This window comes from Budorcas taxicolor, chromosome 10 (assembly GCF_023091745.1).
Source record: "Budorcas taxicolor isolate Tak-1 chromosome 10, Takin1.1, whole genome shotgun sequence".
Lineage (NCBI taxonomy): Eukaryota > Metazoa > Chordata > Mammalia > Artiodactyla > Bovidae > Budorcas > Budorcas taxicolor.
In genome coordinates this window covers 89,255,710-89,278,614 of record NC_068919.1, presented here as the reverse complement: position 1 = coordinate 89,278,614, position 22,905 = coordinate 89,255,710, and the positions used below count along the sequence as shown (strand labels likewise).

The 22,905-nt window shown below is 39.3% G+C and overlaps 1 protein-coding gene across 1 annotated transcript in view; it reads right to left on the bottom strand.

The window, feature by feature from the left end:
• The window catches only part of NRXN3 (neurexin 3), a 1,753,959-nt gene that overhangs the window by 52,327 nt on the left and 1,678,727 nt on the right, over nucleotides 1-22,905 (bottom strand). The window contains exon 20 of the mRNA XM_052647275.1: nucleotides 8,583-8,661. Coding sequence (XP_052503235.1) covers nucleotides 8,583-8,661 — 79 coding nt within the window. The remainder of the gene's footprint in view (nucleotides 1-8,582; nucleotides 8,662-22,905) is intronic.

Sequence of the window (22,905 nt, the reverse complement as noted above, 5' to 3'; positions counted from 1 at the left end):
TCCAGAAATAAAAGGTACAACCAATAGTCTACATCCGCAATAAAATTCTTTTTATGCCATCTGAAATTTGTGGAGAGGGATGTTTCTCTGTCCTTTCGGCATGTTTTTCTTTTATTATTATTATCTTTTTCTGACTCACTTGTCCTTTTTTCAATAAAATGCATGGTCATAAAGGGGAGAGTAAAGGCAAGTGGCCTGTGCAGATATAAGGAAAAATAAAAAGGAGAAAGGAAGAACATTAAAATAAAAAATATATATATATAAAGTAGAAAGGAGAGGAAAACAAAGTGTTTCATTCTTTTGTACACAACTTTCTTAGATTTCATTGGGGTTTGTTTTGTTTTGAGCATAAATACTGGAGGGAGACGCTGAAGGGGGAGAAATTCGAGATTAGGATGGCAAGAAAAGATTTTGTTGCCTTTGTTGATTTGTATATCTATATAGCTCTCAGTATTGAAAGAATAATGACTCATAAAAGTATAGCAATGAGTTAAAAATAGCCATAATGACCAAAATACTAAATATGAATCAAAACAAAATAAATTGAACCACCAAAAATTCATGCGGCACAAGATGAGGTGAAACAACAGAAAATGTTCTTCAAATATATACAAAGTATATATCTATTTATATATATACACAGGGGTGTGCATATATGGATAGATATATCTGTATAATTTTTTCTCTCCACCCCTCCCAAAGATAATTGAATTATGGAATCATCATTATAATTATGATAAAGAAGAAAACAAACACCTAAAAAAAATTAACATGCTTTTTTGCCAAGTTAAAACAGTATCATGCGTGTCTATGTTGGCAGATGTAAGAATGATGGTGTGAATTTCTGTGTAAACACATGGCTGATGGCAGGGGCTGTTGTTAATCTCTGTTTCCGTTAGTCTAATACAACATACTGTGTCTACATATATAAGGAATGATAGGCACTACATATTTAGTTTACATGCATACATAAATATATATATATGTACACACAGTATATGTACTGGGGCTTATGGGAGAAAAAATAGAGAACACAAAGAATCAAAGAAAACCCATTAAAAATCTCTCTTTTTAAAACCCAATCCCTCTTTATTTAATCGTTTTCTCAGGGAGGGGGGACTTGCTTAATGATTGCATTAAGCTCACTCCTTATCAACTACTTGCACTGGCATTTGAAATCAGGAAGTTCTCATGAGTCTGGCTTAAAATTCTTTCAACCTGTCCATCCTTCGCCTATTACCTAAGAAGCTCTAGGTAATACTGTATATGTTCAGCACTAACTTTTCAATCATAATGAGTCAGAAATTCTGTGCCCCCACCTTAAGGTGTAGAAGCAAGCTTTCTGGGGTTAAATGGTGCTGCGCAAGTTGACAGGCTCTGTGATTTTTTTTGCCTGACCTTGGGTGGGTATGCTAAGTGCGGAGTTAGAGACCTCTGCTTCCGGTACTGATAGCATTCCAGGCATTTCCATTCATTGTCTACATCATTTATTTCCTTCTTACCCCTCCTTTCCTTTTATTCCTCTTGGTTTTGTGTCTGACTTCCCTAATAGACTATGAACTCCTGGAAAGGGTCTGCTCTTTTATTTTCCTGGTATCTACTCTCCTGTCTATACATAGTAGTCACTAAAGATTATCACAGAAATAAGTGATTTATTAAACTATCAAATGGAGAGTTACATGTTGATATTATTGATCTCTTTTCCTTTTCAACATCACCAAAAAATCTTGGGTAATGGAGATAAACAGAATTTTGTTTTCATTTGAATCATTTTTTGTTATTAGATTTGTTTTGGTTATAAAATCTATGATAATGATGAATCCATGAACATATTTTATGTACATCATTTCTGTACTATCAAGTGCCTAATTGCCAATTAGTAGATTTTTCTATACTTGTTCTAATTTTCAAAGCATTTTACCATTAGGGATTTAAAAGCGACATATTGCTTAAAAATTAGATTGGGCTAGGTTGGAGAAGGCAACGGCACCCCACTTCAGTGTTCTTGCCTGAAAAATCCCATGGACGGAGGAGCCTGGTAGGCTGCAGTCCATGGAGTCATGAAGAGTTGGACACGACTGAGTGACTTCACTTTCACTTTTCACTTTCATGCATTGGAGAAGGAAATGGCAACCCACTCCAGTGTTCTTGCCTGGAGAATCCCAGGGAGTGGGGAGCCTGGTGGGCTGCCGCCTATGGGGTCGCACAGAGTCGGACACGACTGAAGCGACTTAGCAGCAGTAGCAGCAGCAGGATGGCGTTGGATTATAAAAAAGTAATACAACTTATCACTAAGTGAGTTAATGAATGAAGATAGAAACTATCCCATTAAATTAAGAACGCTATACACCCATGAATGTACTCTATTTAAAAACTGGCAGGACTTAGACTATATCTACATATGTGAATAGTTGCTTGCTTTACGTACATTGGACATGTATTATAGCTCAGATCTAATACATGTCCACAGTCAATAATGATTTCTTAATGAAATTTACATCTATTTATATTCCTCTTTCCAAAGCTAAGCATTTCTCAGATTACTTCTATTTTACTTTTATTCAAAATATTTTTAAGCAGACCCTAAAATTCAAGGTGAATTCTGGGCATTGTGATACTCAGACATTCCTACAGCATTTTAAAAATATAATTTTATTTATATTTATTTATCTTTGGCTGTGCTGAGTCTTCATCGCTGCATGGGCTTTTTCTCTAGTTGTGGTGAGTGGGGGTTTCTCTCTAGTTGTGGTGTGCAGGCTTCTCATCGTGGTGGCGTCTCTTGTTTAGGAGCGTGGGCTCCAGGGCACGCAGGCTTCAGTAGTTGCAACACATGGGCTGAGGAGTTACAGCTCCTGGGCTCTAGATCACAGTCTTAATAGCTGTGGTGCACGGGCTGAGTTACTCTACAACATGTGGGATCTTCCTGGAGAAGGGCTCAAATCCATGTCTCTTGCACTGGCACGTGGATTCTTTACTATTGAGTCACCAGGGAAGCCCAATGGCATTTTATTTAGGCATTTACTATTCTACTATACACTGAATAGCTACTTGACTGATGATCTTTAAACATATTCTATTTACCAATCATGAGTTTCCATATGGAAAAATTTAAAATTAAATAAAAATCAATTTCTTTGTAATAAAAATGTACAAGCTGATAACTCTCGGAGCTTGCTAGAGCCACTAATAACAAAATGCATTTCTGTAAACCCTGAAGATTACCAACATCCTATTTAAGGTTGATAATCAGCACATTTATTATTTTTCCTCTATGAATTCTGAAAAATAATGCTCTATTTCTTCCTATCCTTTATTAGAAAACTATTACTGTCTTAACACTTCCGTTGCACTTTCCACAACATCCCAACAAATAAAATCTCGAAGGATTTGGTGCGCTTTTAACAATTCAGTGCCAGATTTTCATATTAAAAATACTTTACCGAAGCACCTCAAACTGATAAAGACTAAGAACTCAGTTCCACCTAGAGAACACAAATAGGGGTAAATTCTTGGTGTTTCCCCAAATTAATTTCCCTGTAATGGGTTGGATATTATAGTGTGACTAACAAAGAGGAACAAAGCAGCAATAACACCAAATGCAAACGTGAGGATTGTAGATTTGAGGAGTAAAAATACATCTGAGAATCACTCTGGGAATAGTAATTATTTTGTGATCTCACATTACTGTCATTAGTTTAAACACCTCCCTCAATCCCACCATTATGGAAGTTGTTTAGCACAGTCCTATTGACGGATGAATGTGTTTCATCTTCACTTCCTGTTACTGTCTGCCTCTGGTGGAAGTGCTGGTCCCCTCAGATGTGATCAAAGGACATTTAAGATAAGTGGAGGCAAGAAACCTGGCTAATTGACAACTAGAAACATATATCCCTGGATAATGGCTGGATGAATCAATATAGTTGTTAATTACTACCGTACCCACTGCTCAGGTATAAAAGGCATTTCTTTTTATGTTTTTTTTCCTCTGCTCTATAAACCCTGCTCCCAGGATTTTTCCAATCTTAAGACCTTAAAACATAAAATTCAGACAATTGGTAGTTTTTAATTATGCAAAAGCCAATCTGACAATACATTCATTTTGATGTTTTTTTATTTTTTTCCTAAAGATGGAGACACCAGGCATAGAAGTTGGGAGAGGGAGAGAGAAGGAATGAAAAGTGAATCCCATCACTATGAATTTTAGAATCCATTCGCATATTTTAGATCATGGAGGAAATCTTACTAAAGATCTTCATTTTTATTTGACTTCCACAATCACATGCTGCTACTGCTGCTAAGTCACTTCAGTCATGTCCGACTCTGTGCGACCCCATAGATGGCCCACCAGGCTCCCCCGTCCTTGGGATTCTCCAGGCAAGAACACTGGAGTGGGTTGCCATTTCCTTGCATGAAAGTGAAAAGTGAAAGTGAAGTCACTCAGTCGTGTCCCACTCATAGCGACCCCATGGACTGTAGCCTATCAGGCTCCTCCATCCAAGGGATTTTCCAGGCAAGAGTACTGGAGTGGGGTGCCATTGCCAATCACATGAGAGAATCCTATTTCCTAGCTATTTGAATTCTAGTTATTTGAATCCTCTCCAGCTTGTTTATTTTGTTGTTGTTGCTGTCATTGTTGATTACAAAGAGGTAATCAACAATGAAATATGCATTTACTGCACAATTTAATATCAATAGAAGTATAGTTGGGAGGAGAGGCATTTATATGCAAAGACACAAATCTGAACTATTAAATATTTCTTTTGTAGGGGACACAATTAATGTTTACACATTAGGAAAGATAAAATCCTGATCCTCAAATTTAGGTACTTAGAAAGCTATTCAAATATTCTTCTGAATATTTTTATTGCTACAGATGGACTCATTATGATTTTATAGTTCACAATTTCAATTCTGGGTTCTCAAAGCAAATGTTCAGAAAATGCAATTTTCCCTGCAACTCACTGTAAAATGGTCTAATTCTCAGCAAAAGAAGGGATGTGGTAGAGAATTGTTTTTGCTAAAGAAATGTGGATTTTGTTAGGGTGATACTTACTTGTATGAAATCATATATTTTAAATAATTCAACAGGTTTTATTTAGTCGTTTAAAGGGAGATGAGGTAAGAGATATGAAAAATCTCCAATTTTAATTTAAGGTTATGAGGTATTTTGAGAATCATATAAATTCAGTCAGCATATACTAATTGAGCTTTCACTCTGTGCCTTGCTCTCGTGATTTAGCCTTTTTAAAAAACTCATTACATATGTTCCAGCAAACATATACAGAGAAAATTTGAGATCTAATGGATTTATGAGGTTTCTAGACTCATCAGCCAAGCGAAAAAAATGTAAGTGGTCCTTAAACATGATATGACTTAGCTACACTAAACCAGGGTGATCCCTAAATGCCAAAGTGGGTTGTCAGTGTACAAGTCATTTGCTTACATCTGGCTCCAAACCAGCAGCAATAAAGTCCATTTTGATTTAAATAAAAGTAAATATGAAAAATCATTTCATTTAAAATTTGATGTCCACATGAAAACAAAAGTTGTTGAATATAATATATACTAGACTGCCCAAATTTATGAAAAGCAAGAGCATCTAATGGACCTAAATTAATCAGGAAAGAACTTGCAGAAGTGAAATGCCTTATAACTGAAAGAGCCTAGAAAATTATAAATTTGCTAACACAGTGAGAGAAGATAAGGTAATTTCAAGTATGATACAAGATTAGCCAAAGTTAGTGTCTTTACAGTAGGCATCAGGTCTAGAAGAGAATACAACTTTAGAAACTGAGGTAGTGAATTAGAAGGTTCAAAACTAGAATTTTAATCGAAGTATTCGCATAGAATCTCAGGGCTAGCAATTTACTTCAAAGTTATGTAAAAGTCACCATTATCTACTGTTGCATGGGCAAGGGAAGACTTCTCTTCAGGCAGTGCAAAATCTAGCCATGGAAACAACTGGTTTGAATGCTTCTGATTTTTAATCTTCATTATTTCTGGAAAATCTGAAGGCTACAGAGATATTTCTCATACAATGCAAAAAAGAACTTGATAGCTCTATGCATGTAATCATCAGTATTAATCAGGCCCCCAAGGCAAAGCCTCTGCATCAACAGGAATATATATCTCCTTCTTGCATTAAATATGCCTCTGACTTTTCCCCTGTGCATCTGAATCCCTTACCAGGAATACTTTATGGAGTTAAATTTAGAAAGAAGAAACATTCATTCTTCAACTGTGATCAGTTAAATAATCCTGGGCAAAGGGGATTAATACCAGTGTCTTAGCTGGTATGTTAACTCCTTTGGGATGGGCTCTCTGTTACCTGCTTTATTTGTATATTCCCTCCCATCCTCCCTTGCAGAACACAACAGATTGTTTTAAAAATTGTTTTTATTCCACTACCTGCCCCATGTAATTATATCACTCAAGAAATGCTGGTATTGAATTTCTGTCCTCTGCTTTTCAATCAGATGAAACACCTGCATAGCCACTAAAAAAGAAAACGGACTTAGTCTGGGGCTTTTCAGGTTTTGGCCTGTTTATGTTCGATACCAAATGGTAACATATACTCACAACCTGGGGAGCTGCAGATCTCATGAATCAGAGATCTAGAAAAGCCCTCTGTCTTCTGATGGATGTTGCTATGGAGATGTCTGTTGTGTGTATGTATGTGGGGGTGTGGAGGTAGTAGGGGAAGACAGGCGTGATGATTCAAAATGATCAAGTCTAGATTTTATAATCTAAAGATCTGATAAACATTGTTGCATATATATAGATATCACTGCTATGAAAGCAAGAAAACCAGATAAAGGGTAAATAGGGAATCCAAATTAAAGTCTAAGTATCTTAAATTATCGGCCCCAATCAATTAATTTAACATACGTCTTGGAGATCATGCCATATTCATAGCTAAATTCTTAATATCTTACACATACCTGGCATACACTAGGGACCCTCAAAAAATATTTGTTGAATTCCGCGGGAGAGGTAGTTTAGATAGTAAAGCTCTATATTCTATTTTCTAACAGCTCATTTGTGAAAACCCTTAGAAGAGGAAGGATTCAAATCTGGAGATGCACTGTATCCTGCCTGAGGGCTCAGAAATATTTATTAAATGAATGAATGAAAATCTGTTTTGGTATGGATTGGATGCATTCTCCCTTTAGAGTTAAAACCTCACTTAATACCATATTATGACTCAAAGTCTGAAAAAAAAAAACCCTGACTAACCAGGTCATACTTACTTTCCTCCCACACAACTGAGCTTCCAAAGAAACGGAACACACTCCAGTAAGACAAGGCCCTACATATCACTGTTTTGTCCCTATGCTAAGAACAGAAACCCAGAGAACTTCCTGGATCCAAAGCCACTTGCAAGACACCAAGCAGTCAGGCTTCTACAAAATTTGTAAATCATTTTAGGGTAACAAATGAAAGATTTTACTTTCGTTATACTAATATTTTTTCATGAATCTTAAATTTCTCTAGAATTAGCAAAAAAAAAAATGTTTAACAGCTCTCCTTTTCTTTTAAAGAAAAGGAAAATAAAAATAAAGCAACCCAAGCAATCAACTAGAAAATTCTATTTATTTCTCTTAGCCTTTGAAGAAATAAGATCCTAGCCCAACTCCAGCTTTGAAATGCTATTAAACATACACAGAAATTCGATGATATCTGTTCTCTATTACATATATAAATGTAAATTTTTAACTTATAGCAAGTCTCAAAACAGACGACTTGGGAAAGTTGATACGAAATAGTTAGGGACTGCAGTTGCCTGCTGGACATTATATCGTATATAGCTCACTATAAAGAAAGACCATAAAACATTGAAATGTATCTGGGTGCAAATGGGGAACACACTGAAGCTGCTAATTGCCAAAGTCCTCTCAACTTCAGCACAGTAGATACATTTTGAAGCATCACAGCCGTTGACATGGCATGGTTCTGTACTAATTTTGTATTTACTATGCTATACTGTTGCACAAATTCTCTAAACACACAATGAACAAAATTAGTATAAATATAATACCATGTTAACTGCTGTTGAAATCCCATGGAAAAAAAAATTTTTTTTTGGTTGTTTTTTGGTTTTGTTTTGTTTGCCACTTAAGAGTCAGAACAGTTCACGAGGATTAAATGACTTTTGTGGCTCCACTTTGGCTTTATGTTTTTGTTTTTTTGTTGTTTTTGATGTCAATCCAATATAGAAGTCTTCCTGCCCTCACCCCCTGTCAATTTCATAGCTGCCACTGGCTGCTACACATTTCCTGTTTCTTCTGGTGGTTAATCTGGGTATCTAACTGCTCAATGTTATGTCCTATTGAGTCTTCTTTAGCTAGTCAAGGAACTGACTTTAAATTTCCCCGGGGTCTTATGGCTCCTTCCATGGGATTTGATGCTTTCGACTATACAGTGATATTTATATATGTATTTGCATACATATATAGATATAGGAAATACACACACTAACACACTATAATATATATAAAACACATGTATATTCACATATATGTATGTATTGTTTTTTGCAAATGAAAAAATAAAGCAAGCAAAACAAGACTGACCTAACCTACCTGTACTCGGCTCACATTCAACGAAGTCTTCGTCATCGCTTGAACATTCAGCAGATGAAACAAGGTCATCTGATGTTGGCTGTGCATGTCAAAGAAAAAATAATGAGATGGGGGAAGAGAGAGAGATAAGGAAACCAATGAACAAAAGCACCAAAGACTTATCATTGTGTCCTGCCTCCATCATCATTACTGTCTCTCATCTCTAAAGAGGGCATGTTGTAGGGTAGAGAATTTTAACTCCTGTGTAGCTGTGGATGGCTCTGGGTCCACATACTCTGGGTGGGTCTCATGGGAAGCTGAGTAACCCAAGGTGGTTCCAGAAGGCTCAAGTCTATCCCATCCCTGCAGATCACATTTGCAGCCTGACTCTATCCTGACTTTAATTTCAATTTTGACAATCAGAAGGGCAGGAGAAGGGCTATTGCAGATGGTGGCAATACAAGAGAGCAAGCCAACACAGAAACGCTTGGCAGCGTGGCGAGAGTTTCAGGCATATGGTGTGTGGTCTCAAGTGTATGATTTGGTGGTCGCCAATCTATAGGCTGGCGTAATTAATGAACGCCGTGGAAGGCAGTCTGTTCAGGGATAGCATAATGACTTCTCTCGCCATCAGCGATTTCTTCCTGTAATTGCTGCAATTAGCTGAATTAGTAATGTGGACCAGTGGACAGACACTACAAGACAGCCTCTGGACACAGGTAAGGCTGTATCTGAAGAGAGCACAAAATTTCTGATTGTAACAGTGGTAATTCAATTTTCAATAATTTTTTTTTTTTTCTATTGAATCCTGCAGAAATTACCCAAAGACAGGGAATCTGCTGCTGCAAGAAATATAAAGGACTGTGGGCATGGTCAGTGAGAAGGGCCCTTGCTAGACAGTAAATAAGAAGACTACTTTCTGTACCTGGTATATACTACATATACGATAAATACTCTTTAAATCAACCCATCAAACATTAATCTACAGCTCTTGTCTAAAAACCAAGCTTTTGTCCTACGTTGTGCATGAGTATTCAAAATACAGCAGTTGTTCAACAAATGTTCATTGCTTTCTACTTTCTGATGTTCATAGTATTAAGTGACTTGCTAGTTTTATTATTCCTAAGGCACTGAAGTCTCAATCCATATTCAAGAGGAAAAGCAATTACAAGTCAGATGCTCTGCTAGACACAGATACAGGCTTACTAGTTATAGTTATTACTAATTAATGAGACACAATTCTCACACTGAGCCTTCGGGACAGAGATAATTATTATATTTGTAAAGAGAACTGAAGTTCAGAGAGGTTAAGTGAGTTGCTAAAAGACTCACAGCTGGTAAAACACAAAGTGAAGATCTGAACACATACATCTTATTTAAAACTGGCATTTGTAGCTCCTGTAGGCTTCTTGCATCCCCTTCTTACAGGATGCTATGGACCGAACTGTGTCCTCTCGCAAATTCGTATGTTGAAGTTCTAACCCCCTTGTACCTCAGAATGTGACTGGTATTTGGAGATGGGGTCTTTAAAGAGGTAATGAAGTTAAAAGGAGGTCATTTGGGTAAGTAAATCCAACATGACTGCTCTCCTTACAAAAAGAAGAGATTGTGTCACACACACACACACACACACACACACACACACACACACACGCAGAGGGGAGACCACAGGAAGGCACAGGGGAAAGAAGACAGGAGAGGCCTCAGAGGAAACTGGACCCCTGACAGCTCGACTTCAGAATGCCAGTTTCTAGAGCTGTGAGAAAATAAATCCCTCTGGTTTAAGCCACTCTGTCTGTGGTCCTTTGTTATGGCAGCCCTAGAAAATGAATACGCATGACAACCCATATGCTTAGTGTTTCCAGACAATGTCCTTCTTGAAATAGACATAGGAGGCATAGAATCGCTGAACACAGCAAAGCACAGTAGAAAAACCACATTAGGTAATTGATTTCTCTTAATTGACAGGGGCAGAGAGGTGCCTTAAACCACGTTCTTGATCTTTATTCTACACTTGTCAAGGAGATACTTCAACCCCCGCTCTCCTCCTTATAGTTAATAGAAAAAGGTTTTGCAAACATTCTATTTTTATTTTCAATTAGACACTAGTGACATGTGCATTTCACTTCCAGCAACTGATGCTGGCATTTGTGTCTTGCAGTATCACTATTTGTGTTAGAGAGATCATAAGCTCACTCTCTGGAGTTTCTGGCTGTGATAGGGCCAGTATAGGTCCCTTTCCCATCATTTAGGGAAGGAGGTGGTAAGAGAATAAATATTAACTGTGCAGATGCAAAGGTAGATATAGGGGAAAGGCCACATTTCTCCCGGCAATCCTGATTCCAGCTTGTGATTCATCCAGCCTGGCATTTTGCATGATGTACCCCGCATATAAGTTAAAGAAGCAGGGTGACAATATACCATCTTGACGGACCCATTTACCAGTTTTGAACCAGACTGCCAGGAGGAATATCAACAACCTCAGACATGCAGATGATACCATTCTAACGGCAGAAAGCAAAGAGGAACTAAAGAGACTCTTGATAAGAATGAAAGTGAAATAGCTGGTTTAAAACTCAACATTCAAAAAAAGAAGAACATGGCATCCAGTCCTACCACTTCATGGCAAATAGAAGGGGAAAAAGTGGAAACAGTGACAGATTTTATTTTCTTGGGCTCCAAATTCACTGCGGACAGTAACTGCAGTCGTGAACTTGAAACACAGTTGCTCCTTGGAAGAAAAGCTATGACAAACCCAGACAGTGTATTAAAAAGCAGAAACATCACTTTGCTGGCAAAGTACAGTCACAGCTATGGTTTTCCCAGTAGTCACATATGGATGTGAATTAGACCATAAAGAAGGTTGAGCTCCAGAGAACTGATGCTTTTGAACTGTGATGTTGGAAAAGACTCTTGAGAGTCCCTGGGACTGCAAGGAGATCAAATCAGTCAATGCTAAAGGAAATCAACTCTGAATATTCATCGGAAGGACTGATGCTAAAGCTGAAGCTCCACTACTTTGGCCATCTGATGCAAAGAGCCAACTCATTGGAAAAAGACCCTGATGCTGGGAAAGATTAAAGGCAGGAAGAAAAGGGGATGACAGAGGATGAGATGGTTAGATAGCAAGCACAGACTCACTGGACATGAGTCTGAGCAAACTCTGGGAGACAGTGAAGGACAGGGAAGCCTGACATGCTGCCATCCATGGGGTCACAGAGTGACTAAACAACAAGGATAACACAATCACTGATAGTTCTAAGGCATGCATTTTCTATGGGGATGACACCACTCAGCAATAATTGTTGTGGGCAAAAGGGGGAGGATCTTAAATATGGAAATGGCTTGTGACCTGCCAAGGGCCCACAGTTCTTAAACAAATATACTGTACACCTGATATTAAAATTTTATGGAAAAGAGCACTTGAGGGGGAACGGCCTAAAAACCTCCTTAAGGTTGAGAATGCATTTTTAACAAGTAATCAATCGGAAATTAATTGTTGGTGACTTGATTATAAGGACCTTACAGAATGGCCCATATAGGGCTTAACTAGCTTTGGTCACTGGAAATGAATGAAAACTGCTGAGTTAATGAAAAATCTGGCAAGTTCACCTTAAGAATTGAAGGCCAGGTAAAAAAGTTTAAAAAGGCCACTGAGCAAATGTATGAAAAGAATGCAAAACTTCAAGAAAAACCGAAAAGGTGTTAACATATTAGGGGAATCTTTAACATTGTCAAAACTATCTGAATTTTTATCAGCCAAAAAACAATGCAAAGTTGTTTTTTTGTTTTTGTTTGGTTTTTAAGATAAGTACTAGGCTCTGCAGTTGAAGACTATTTCCCACTTTCCTCTTAGCCTCCTCTTAAATATGGAAATGGCTTGTGACCTGCCAAGGGCCCACAGCACTTAAACAGGCCCACAGCCTCCTCCAATACTACAAAAATTCTCCCCTATGTGGTCTGAGTGCCACTGGCCCAACCCCTACTCCCCTTCTCCATCATTACCTCCATTTCTGTGCCCACAGTGGGCCCCTAACCCCCAAGGCAGGCCCCACACCTATGCTCCTCTTCTTTCAGTGAAGTGAACTGGCCATGCCCCTCTTCCCAGAGATTTTTTTTTTTTTTTTTTAAAATATGTGTATGGATGAGAACAATGTTCCTCCCAGGCAACAGAAGGACATTTTGCCAGAAGCTCCTATGCATGGTGTCTAAGAACCAGAGACGCCAGGCCGTGCAGAGTGGGCCTGCCTCTAGACAGTATAGTTGGAAAATCCCAGCTCCTAAACATACAGTCTGTGAGTTGGGAGAGCCAGTTACTTCCCCTCTTCAGGCCTCAGTTACTTTTATCTCTAAACTGGGATGAATAGAGCCTTTTGTCATTACCTGGGCATGTGATTTAAAAGTAATGTTAAAAGTGAGACTGTTTCTGGCATATGGTACATGCTCAGTAAACAATAAAACTAGCGAACTCAATCAACCAATCAACAGGAACATGCAAACTGGTCACTACTCCTAATTTACATAGATTTGCTATCTGCCTTTGCAGTCTATCTTTACTGATTTATCCCCCATTAGAACTGCTCTTCCTTGTTGATAATTCCTGACCTCCACTAGTAATACAAACACCATTTCTGATTGGATCAGCCATGAAGACTGATAAAGAAAAATATACTGAAGAGCATGCCAAGAAACTAAAAGTTTCTTGGAAGATGAGATCAGTTTCCAAGGGCTGTAGGTCCTGACATTCTGCAAGGGTCTTCTATGAATTCAACCCTTTCCTTTCTGTCTCTCAAACTTCACCATCACCATTTATGGCCATAGCCACTGAAATTCTCAAAGCAATTACAAATATCTCAACCCCCTCCTTGCCCATTGTGGAAAACAATGTTTATCGGGAGAACCTGGCAGTGGATGCAGCCGTGCCTGCCACAGAACACCATGCAGTTTCAGAAATGCATGCTCTGCCAGGGGCAGCAAGCTTTGACTCGCAAAAGGCAGGATTAAGATCACTTTATTTAGGGATTAAAAAAAAAAAACAAAACACTACTTCTGTCTCTGCTACCTGAAAACAACAGCAAAAATGACAAACAAAGGCTTTTGGATATACACTTAGGATCACATCCTAAAGTAATGTCTATTTGATTCAAAATTACTCTCAGAAAACCCAAGGCTTTTAGGAGCTTTTACTATTTCTTGTCTGTACCTTTTCCCAGTTATAAGCGAATGCAGGGTCTGACTCTTATCCTTGGAAGAAAAGGCACATTTCTTTAACTATTGGTTCCCATGGGTGGTGGAGTACCTTTTGGCTATTGCAATATTTCACAGACTCTGGATACACCTATCACAGGCATTTAGAACGGAACTATGGACTTTTTTCCTTAAATAAAATGCAGTAGCCCTAGGCTGTGTGTGTAGTATGTATGTGTGTGTGTGTGTGTGTGTGTGTGTGTGTGAGAGAGAGAGAGAGAGAGTGTGTGTGTTGGTGAGTGTATCTGTTTTCTTACAATCACAGTCGTTTTTCATTAATATTCATAATTCCTTAGAAAGAAGAGCAGTTAGTACTCTTGAGAGGAAAAAGATATTTGAACTCTCTAAAATCAGGCCTACTAATTTACTACTTAAACACTTGCTATATTCAGGCTTTGTGCTAAGCAGTTAACACATATTAATTTTCAGTACTCATAATAACCAAGGGTAGAGATATTTTAAAGACATCTGCTATTTCTAACTGCCCACCATTCACACTTCTCAAATAGCAGTATTGCCTTAGGAACTTTCTCTATTTGTGTCCTTGTGTGAGAAATGTTCATCAGGGTGCCCTGCGTGTCATCTTAACATTTTTTTCTCCTTGCAATGATTGTCTAAAACTCTCATAATTCCCAATGGCTAAGCTTAAAGTGTTTACATACTGAGGTTCCTATATGTCAAATATCAACATTATCTGTAAATCATTCAAGGAAGACTAGAAGATCCATAAGTAGTCCCTGGTCTGTTTTTCAGTGGCTGAGTGATTAGATCCACCTTAAGCGATATGTAACTATATCATCAAGGTGCTTTTTCATTCATTCACTCATTCCTTCATTAATACCTGATTAATATATTTTATTGCGATATTATATATAATACATTAATACAGTATATATTAGCAGTATCATTTTTTAATATATCATTTATTAATATTCATGCCATTTAATAAATATCTATTGAACACCTATGTGTCAAGCATTGTACCAGGAGGGATAAAGCGATAGACAAAGCTGTTCTTTCGCCCTGGGAATTCACAGTCTCTGAAGAGCCTGTCTGGTAAACGGGCAATCCTGACAGAGCAAACTGAATGCTTTGATAAGAGTCAGCAGCAGGTACTAAGGGAGCAGATTGCAGGGGAAGAGAGAGAGCTCCTAGGCCAAGGAGGATGTGGAAATGAGCCCTCGGGGACAGGCAGCAGTGAAGCAGGGGAAAGCTGAGAGCTTTGGGGAGGAGAAGGGCATCCTAGGTGAAATCGACAGTCTTTGCAAAGGCTCAGCGACATGAAAAAGCACAGTTTATTTGTATACCCAGGAGTAGTACAGGACGCTAGAATGAAGAGGCGTCCTAGGATGACAGGATGACAGCTCCCTGAGTTATCGCGCTGTTCTTGCAAACTTGGATAATAAGCGTGAATTTAATATCCTGCCCTCCCGGACCCCTCTCCTTCTTCCCCTCCCCATACCGCACCGGTGTCATCAGTCACATTTTCTTAGGGAGCGGATACACGTGGTTTCAGAACACAGGCCTGAGTCTGACTGCACCCCCACCCTCACCACTATGCAGATGAAGGACCTTTACTCACCTTCTCAAGGGGAGGAAAATATACTTCTGTCCCAATATATTAGCCAAGTCCTATATTAAAAATAATAATTCACACTACCCAGTTTTAAAATATGTATTTCATATTTTTAATCCACATGTTGAAATTACTTGGTTTTGTATTAGGACTCATAAAACTAAAGATAGGTATTATAATAACTTTCAATAAAATATCTCTCTGGCAGGAGCCCTCTTTATTCCTTTCCTGAAAGATTTTTTATTGCATTTATATTCTTTTTTCCCCCCCTATCAATGTTTATTGAAATTACCTTAGAATAAACTGGGACAAAAGAAAGCTCAAAACTCTGTCCACCCAAGTAGATTTATAGGTATATTTACTTTCAATTCCCTCAGTTTCACAAGCCTGGCTTTTCATTTTCCACCAATGAGTTATTGTTTCTATAATCACCTGCTTCTAATTATTTACTCTGAAAGGCTCTACCTCATCTCAGTATAGGGATGGTTCTACACCATTCTTCATTGTTACCCATTATTTGGCACAGAGAAAAATATCTGCTGCCATGGTCTGAACAGTTTAGGAGAGTTTTACTCTTCTCCCTCCTTACTGCCCAGGTACCTATTTGTGATGTCAAAATTCCAGCCTTTAGCTCTTTATCTTTTACTGAGAATAAGCTAATCATTTGGTGGTGGTGGCGGCAGGGGGGAATAATAATTTTTTTTTCCACCCAGCTCCTTGGAAGCACGGTTATTTGACCGAGATTAAATGCAAGATAAAATAAGTCCTGCCACAGAACAGCTTTATGAAATTATAAATAACGCACTCAAGAATGATGATCGCTTTTCTTCCAGTAAAAAAGGAAAAGAGAAAGGCCCATAAATATTCTGAAGTCCCACAGAAAACAGCCATACATCTCTGCAGCTGCTTCATGCTAAAAAGAATTAAATTCCTTCAAATGCTTGGTGTTTTAGTTTTCTTGTCTCCATACTTCCACTCTGAGATGGAGCTGGAGCTCAGTACCTCATATGACAGAAGGTCTCACTCTATTAAAAAAAAAAAAAAAAAGAATGTCTGGGATACTTTTAATTAAATAAGAACTCTAGATCAATCAATAATCTTTAATGATATTTGAAAACTTTGACCACCTCAATTTAAATGTATTTACTAAGCTATTCTCCATCGAATTGTTGCCATTGCATAGTTCAACCTTTGAGCAATGCCAGTAGCTACCCCTTCCCCATTACACACACAAACTACTGGAGGACTTTTAGACTGCACCAAAGGTAAAACCCTGGAACTTGGGCAAATTTGTAAGAAGTGATTATCTCATCCCTCTCTTCTTCACCATCAACCCCACCACTTCCTTCAGTTCAAACCCAACCCTAAAATAGTCCTTAAAGCATGGGAAGATTGTACGGGCATGATTTTCTCCACCTCACTTTATTTTTCAAAGAGTTTTTCCATGTGGACCATTTGTGAAGTCTTTGTTGAACAGGTTACAATATTGCTTCTCTTTAATGTTTTGGTTTTTTGGCCAGGAGGCATGTGGGATCTTATTTCCCTCAACAGGGATCAAACACACACCCTCTGCATTGGAAGGCAAAGTCTCAACCACTGGACCACAAGAAGTCCTTATATCCTCACTTTATTCTTAACATCCTTTTTATAGTCATCTTCAAAAGAAGCAACCAATACCATTATGAGAAAATGAAATAAATCATTTGAACCTGTCATCAGTCAGCTCAGTTCAGTTGCTCAGTCGTGTCCGACTCTTTGCGACCCCATGAATCGCAGCACGCCAGGCCTCCCTGTCCGTCACCAACTCCCGGAGTTCACTCAGACTCACGTCCATCAAGTCCGTGATGCCATCCAGCCATCTCATCCTGGGTTGTCCCCTTCTTCTCCTGCCCCCAATCCCTCCCAGCATCAGAGTCTTTTCCAATGAGTCAACTCTTCGCATGAGGTGGCCAAAGTACTGGAGTTTCAGCTTTAGCATCATTCCTTCCAAAGAAATCCCAGGGCTGATCTCCTTCAGAATGGATTAGTTGGATCTCCTTGCACACTTAAGTGTAAAAGACAGGGGCATGTCATGAGGCAGGTTCAGAAAAACGAAAACTAAAGGACAAAGTTCAGCATGGAGAGGACACTTTCTGAATAACCCTTGAGCCCCACCTCTGTGTAGGTATCTTTACTGGAACCACACTGAGTTTTATTTTATTTTTTTCAAACTTTAAATTTTTTATTTTGTCTTGGGGTATAGCCGCTTAACAGTGTTGTGATAGTTTCAGGTGAACGGCAAAGGGACTCAGGGAAACCCATACATGTATCCATTCTCCCCCAAACCTCCCTACCATCCAGGCTGGCACATAACCTTGAGCAGAGTTCTCTGTGCTATACAATAGGTCCTTGTTGGTTATCCATTTTACATATAACAGGGAACAACACTGAATTTTTTAAAAGTCTTCTGGAGTTCATGTCATTGTGGTTTTCCAAGATATTCCTTTCTTTTCTCTATCTGGAGATAACCCCTTGCCAAGTAAGATATGACTACACACATATTTTACTTGGCTCTTATTTCCTTAGAATGAGAAGCTTTTAAGAAAAGTGCCCTGGGCTACAGACATTGCATTCAGCATGACCAAATTAGTTAATTAAAACTAAGCTCTGTCAGAAAACTGAATATAAAAAATAGAAGCAAGCAACAAACCAACAAAACCCTCAGTTTTCTGGCTATACAATTTTATAGATGTATGTATTTGTTCATTCAATCAGTCTTCCCTCAACAAACATTGACCAACGGCCTATCATGCGTCAGTCACTGTGCTGAGGGGCTAGACTGCGCCAGTCTCTGTCCTCGTGGAGTTTATAAACTGCTAGGACGGGAGCCAGGCCCAGCAAGAACACATCGAGTTATGCTAAACCATCAACTATAATACAAAACTTGAAATTAATATGAGGCTCATCAGTGGCATTTACTGCAAAATATTTATCAGTTATTCATTATCATTAAAGATGGTAGATTGTATAGGAATCCAAGCCAAGGTATCACCAGCTTCCGTTTAAACTCTGCCCACTGTCAACAGCCTCCACATTGCTCCTTTCCCCCACCCCACTCCACACACATATTGGAGGAGAATAAAGAATGACATGATTTATAATAAATTGTTCTAATGAATTAACCTTTAAGGAAATCCCTTTGTAGACTCAAGATTTAATTAACAGTATAAAAAACCAAGCTAAGCTCAGCCAAACTTTGTACCAAAGATTGGAGTCCTTTATTTCTATCCTTGAAGTCCTGTAGGATTATATAAATAAATGTGATGCAATATCTTTTTTTTCTTTTTCTTTTCAGTTTTAAGATTTTTCTTCCATCTGCTCAAAAAAAAAAGGGTGGATCAAGAGAGAGGAGAGGGAGGAGGGAGAAGAGAGTGGGTAAAGGGGGATTAATCTATCTGTTGTTCAAGGCAGCCTGACAGAGGGAAGAGGAGTATTGAACCACAGAAGATTAACCAAACTTCAATGTACCTTCCCCAAAGCAGGAGGAATGTAATGCTACGTGGTGTTCCACTGATAAGCAAATCCCTCTAAATCCTTTCAATTTATTTCTTGGCCCGGAGAAATTACATATTATTTAGAAGGCAGGGGAAAAAAAAAAAAAACAAACCTCCAAAAAAATAAAAAAAAAAAACCACACCTACCCAGCCAGAGACATCTTCAGGAATCTAGATCAAGAGCCTATTGATTATGTACACACAAAGGTCTGGCTTTAATGGATGCTTTTCTTATTGGTGCAGCCCTCTCCAGGAATGCTCATCAGAAAGGCTTGGCTGTGTTCCTCTGTAAAGCCTTCCGGCTTTCACCACAAACCTTGTTTGGAGTACATAGGGTCTAACCATGACAAAGGAATGCGAACAAATGGAGCTCAAGGTCCAAAGACCTAGGGCTTCCCTGGTGGCTCAGATGGTAAAGAATCCGCCCGCAATGCAGGAGACCTGGGTTTGATCCTTGGGTTGGGAAGATCCCCTGGAGAAGAGAATGGCTATCCATGCCAGTATTCTTGCCTGGAGAATTCCATGGACAGAAGAGCCTGAGGGGCTCCAGTCCACGGGATTGCAAAGAGTCAGACAGGACTGAGAGACTTTCACTTTCCAATGACCTAACCTATGTTTCCTGCTTGCTCACCTTCTTATTCCCTGGCCTTTCTCTCTCTCCTTTTTTTTTGAGTTGGAGATTAATTTCTAAGCTGAGGTCTTTAACCTAATGATAATACCAAAATCAAGCATCTGTTTTTAGAGGATGAGGGACCAAGGCCAAATATTAACATGACCCACAGTGACACAGGCATCAGTCAATGGTTGTTGAAATTCTGAATAGTCTGGATTCTGGAGAGCATCACTGTGTTTTGATGGTATGAGTCATTTATCCATGTTTATTGTTTCTTGCTCCACAGTTCAGGAAGAAGGAATGGGTTTGGGGGAAAAAAACAAGAAAAAGTAAAGTCATATTTCTTTGTGAACTCATCTTCCTCTTGGCCCTCTTTTTCGTTGCTTAACCTTATCACTGAATACAGGAGACGTGGCCCTTCCTGGCAGGTTGAGAGCACAGCTTAGAAGACTTAATAAGCCCTAACATTAGAGGATAGCAAGGAGTCACAGAACAAAGCCAGTCCTAGATTTTGGTCCACAAGTCTGAAAAAAGACATAACATAGGCATTCAGTCCAAAGCAAGTAGCAGTGGGTCTCCGTTTCCGGTCTTAAGATGAACTGAGGCATGCCAGCTGAGCAGAAGAGAAAGGAACAAGGCAACAGCCAAATGCTGGGGACCAAACATAACCTTGTCTTTATTTTGTCAGTGATAGGCCACTTACACCACAGTGTGCAACACACGTGAATATCCAACAGGTCTGGGGGGTAGAGGAGAATTGAAGATCGTTATCTTGCAAAACTAAGCATGTTTGAAGCCCACGCCTAGTAAACAAGAAACTAAGAAATGCAAGCTCAAGACGATGTAGAATGAACAAGAAGGAAGAGGTATTAGTATAATCCAGAACTTAGTATGTGGCACAGAAAACTTACCCCAAACAGTCAAATGCAATGGATTGAATGTAAGATACAAAGACAAGGTTGTCTATTCCTCATTACTCTGAACAGAGAACCTCCTGTTCAGCCACATCATGTAATGTGAGAAAAGTCAGCTATGGGTGTCAAAACCACAGCAGTGGTTGAAGCAAGGTTTGTGCCTCTGACACTTAAGGGTGATCTGCGGTGAGTAAGCCTGAGAACAAACTGGAGAGGACAACGAGGGCCAGCTCAAGAACCTGATATCAAACCTCAAGAGAGAGAAAATGCAAATGAGATCAGCTTGGTAATGAAAACCGATCCCTGGTTACTCGTATCTGGAAGACAGTATCAACCTCCCACAGAGAAAGAAGGGGAGACAGATTCAAATGCAGCTCTTTGATTTTTATTATAAGTCCCAACTTAGAGAAAGTCTTCAGGTACTGTTCCACGAGAAAACTGGGAACCCAGATGGACTCAGTTACCCTCCAGAAGTCAGTTCCTCATTCCTAGGCTGCAACCAGCCTTAAATGGATGACCCCATGCTCTATACAGCCTCAAAACAACTCACAAAACCAAACACAAGAGACTTTCTATGTGGGAAGGGCCAAGACGACTTATTTCTCATTATTTTTGATGGACAGCAAGGCTAACAATGTTTTCCAGTTTCAGTTTATAAGCAACGGCACCCATTTATTATTAAAGTAGGTATCAGAAATACAGCAGGTGTAATCCCAGGCCTGAGACCTATGTAGTCACACAGGGGTCTGTGCTTGCAAGGACCTTGTGCTTGGTTTAATGCTCTGCTTTCACCATCTTGAAATCCTGAACCACTTTATTCTTGAATTTGTGTTTCGTAAGTTCAACAGGAGAAGGGAGCATGTGCACAAGCAGATGGGATGCATATGTGGGTCCACCCCTGTTCCAGCCACCCCGTCTACACAGACAGCCTCCGATGCCACACAAGCACAAGAGTCTGTGGACCCCTCCTGGGTGGGAGTAAAATGAATCCAACATTTTTATTGAATTCATCCCTTAATATTTCTTCCTTCTTTCTTACTTTGCACCAGTTCCTGTGGATTTCACAGCTGCCCGTGAGAACAATTCTGCAAAATGTTTTTGAACAGGCCAAAGAGGTCTGAGGTGGTTTTCAGAAATTCAAATTATAACAAATAGTTTATGCTGCTGGATCACTTGTGCCTTTACTCCTGGCCTCATGACTGTGGGGTGGTTAAGACTAGCCTGATTCTTCTCTCCACAGTACTTTGGGAGAAAGGACTCTTGCTAGGATGGCTCCTGTACTGGGACAGCTCCTATACTGGGATGGCCCCTCTACGGTCCCTGCTTCCGGCCTCTCCTCTCCTCCAGATCTTTCTAGACCAGTGTTTATTCACATTCCAAATAATATCCCATTGTAAGTCCCATGCCTTGGTTATTCCCATTTCTTCCCAATTCTGAGAAGAGTCTCAGTGCAACCACTTGAAAAAAGAACCATGTTAGCACAATTTTTGGAAAGTTTGTACCTCTTTGAACATAGACAGAGGCAGTGGTGGGTTTCAACACCAGAACCGAGAACGGATCAGACAGAACCGGGGAACTCTGCTCGCACCACCTGAGGCGGACTTCCCTCTGAGATCCTGGGGAGATGGCCGGTCCTAGGAAGGGGGAGATGGCCAGTCCTAGGAAGAATGTGCTGCCCTTCCAACCTGGCCCTCTCGGAAGAGAAAATCAGTAAGTCCTGACTCTGCTGAGTCAGTGGCATCTTTAAAAATTGTGTCAGAAGAATATTTTTAATTTACACTTGGCCTCTTTGAAAGAAATCAATATGTCATTTGACAGGATGTCTTTTTTATCCAAGCATCTTTATTTAGCTTTTCTGTAGGTTTCCCCCCCTTAGTCTTCTAGGGAGCAAAGGAAAAAGTGTTTTGTCTGTATTTGTATTGATTCAATCACTTCGAGCGGAAAATAAACGGCAAAATACAGCAGAGTAGCTTTAATGACAATCTTTTAGGGATCAAGATCTCTAAGCAACCCAGCTTCTGATTCTAGGTGATTGGAAATAAACAGAAATCAATAGAGCAGGATTACTGGGCAATAAACAAGAGAAACCACATTTATAATTTAAGAAGCTTCTTTTCATGCATTCATTACTGAAGGAGGTACTTGAGCCCTATTCTATTTTTGCAGCAGCATAGATTTCCTCCCAGCACGGCATCTTTTCACTTCCTTCTCTCTTTTTTTTTTTTTTTTTTTGAGAGTTACTGAAAAACAGCTTCTTTAACATTTTTCCAGAAGCTCCTACTTTCCTAAGGCTGCTCAGAGGAACAAAAACACAAAAGGAACTCTTAGCATACTAGACCAGGGTTGGTTTCTCAAGCACTTTCCATTCCAGACCCCTATATATCCAGAAAAGTGCCTGGTGAGGAGGAGGCCACCAGGGGCTCTTGGTGGGAGAGGGCTGAGGGAACACAATCCCTGCCCT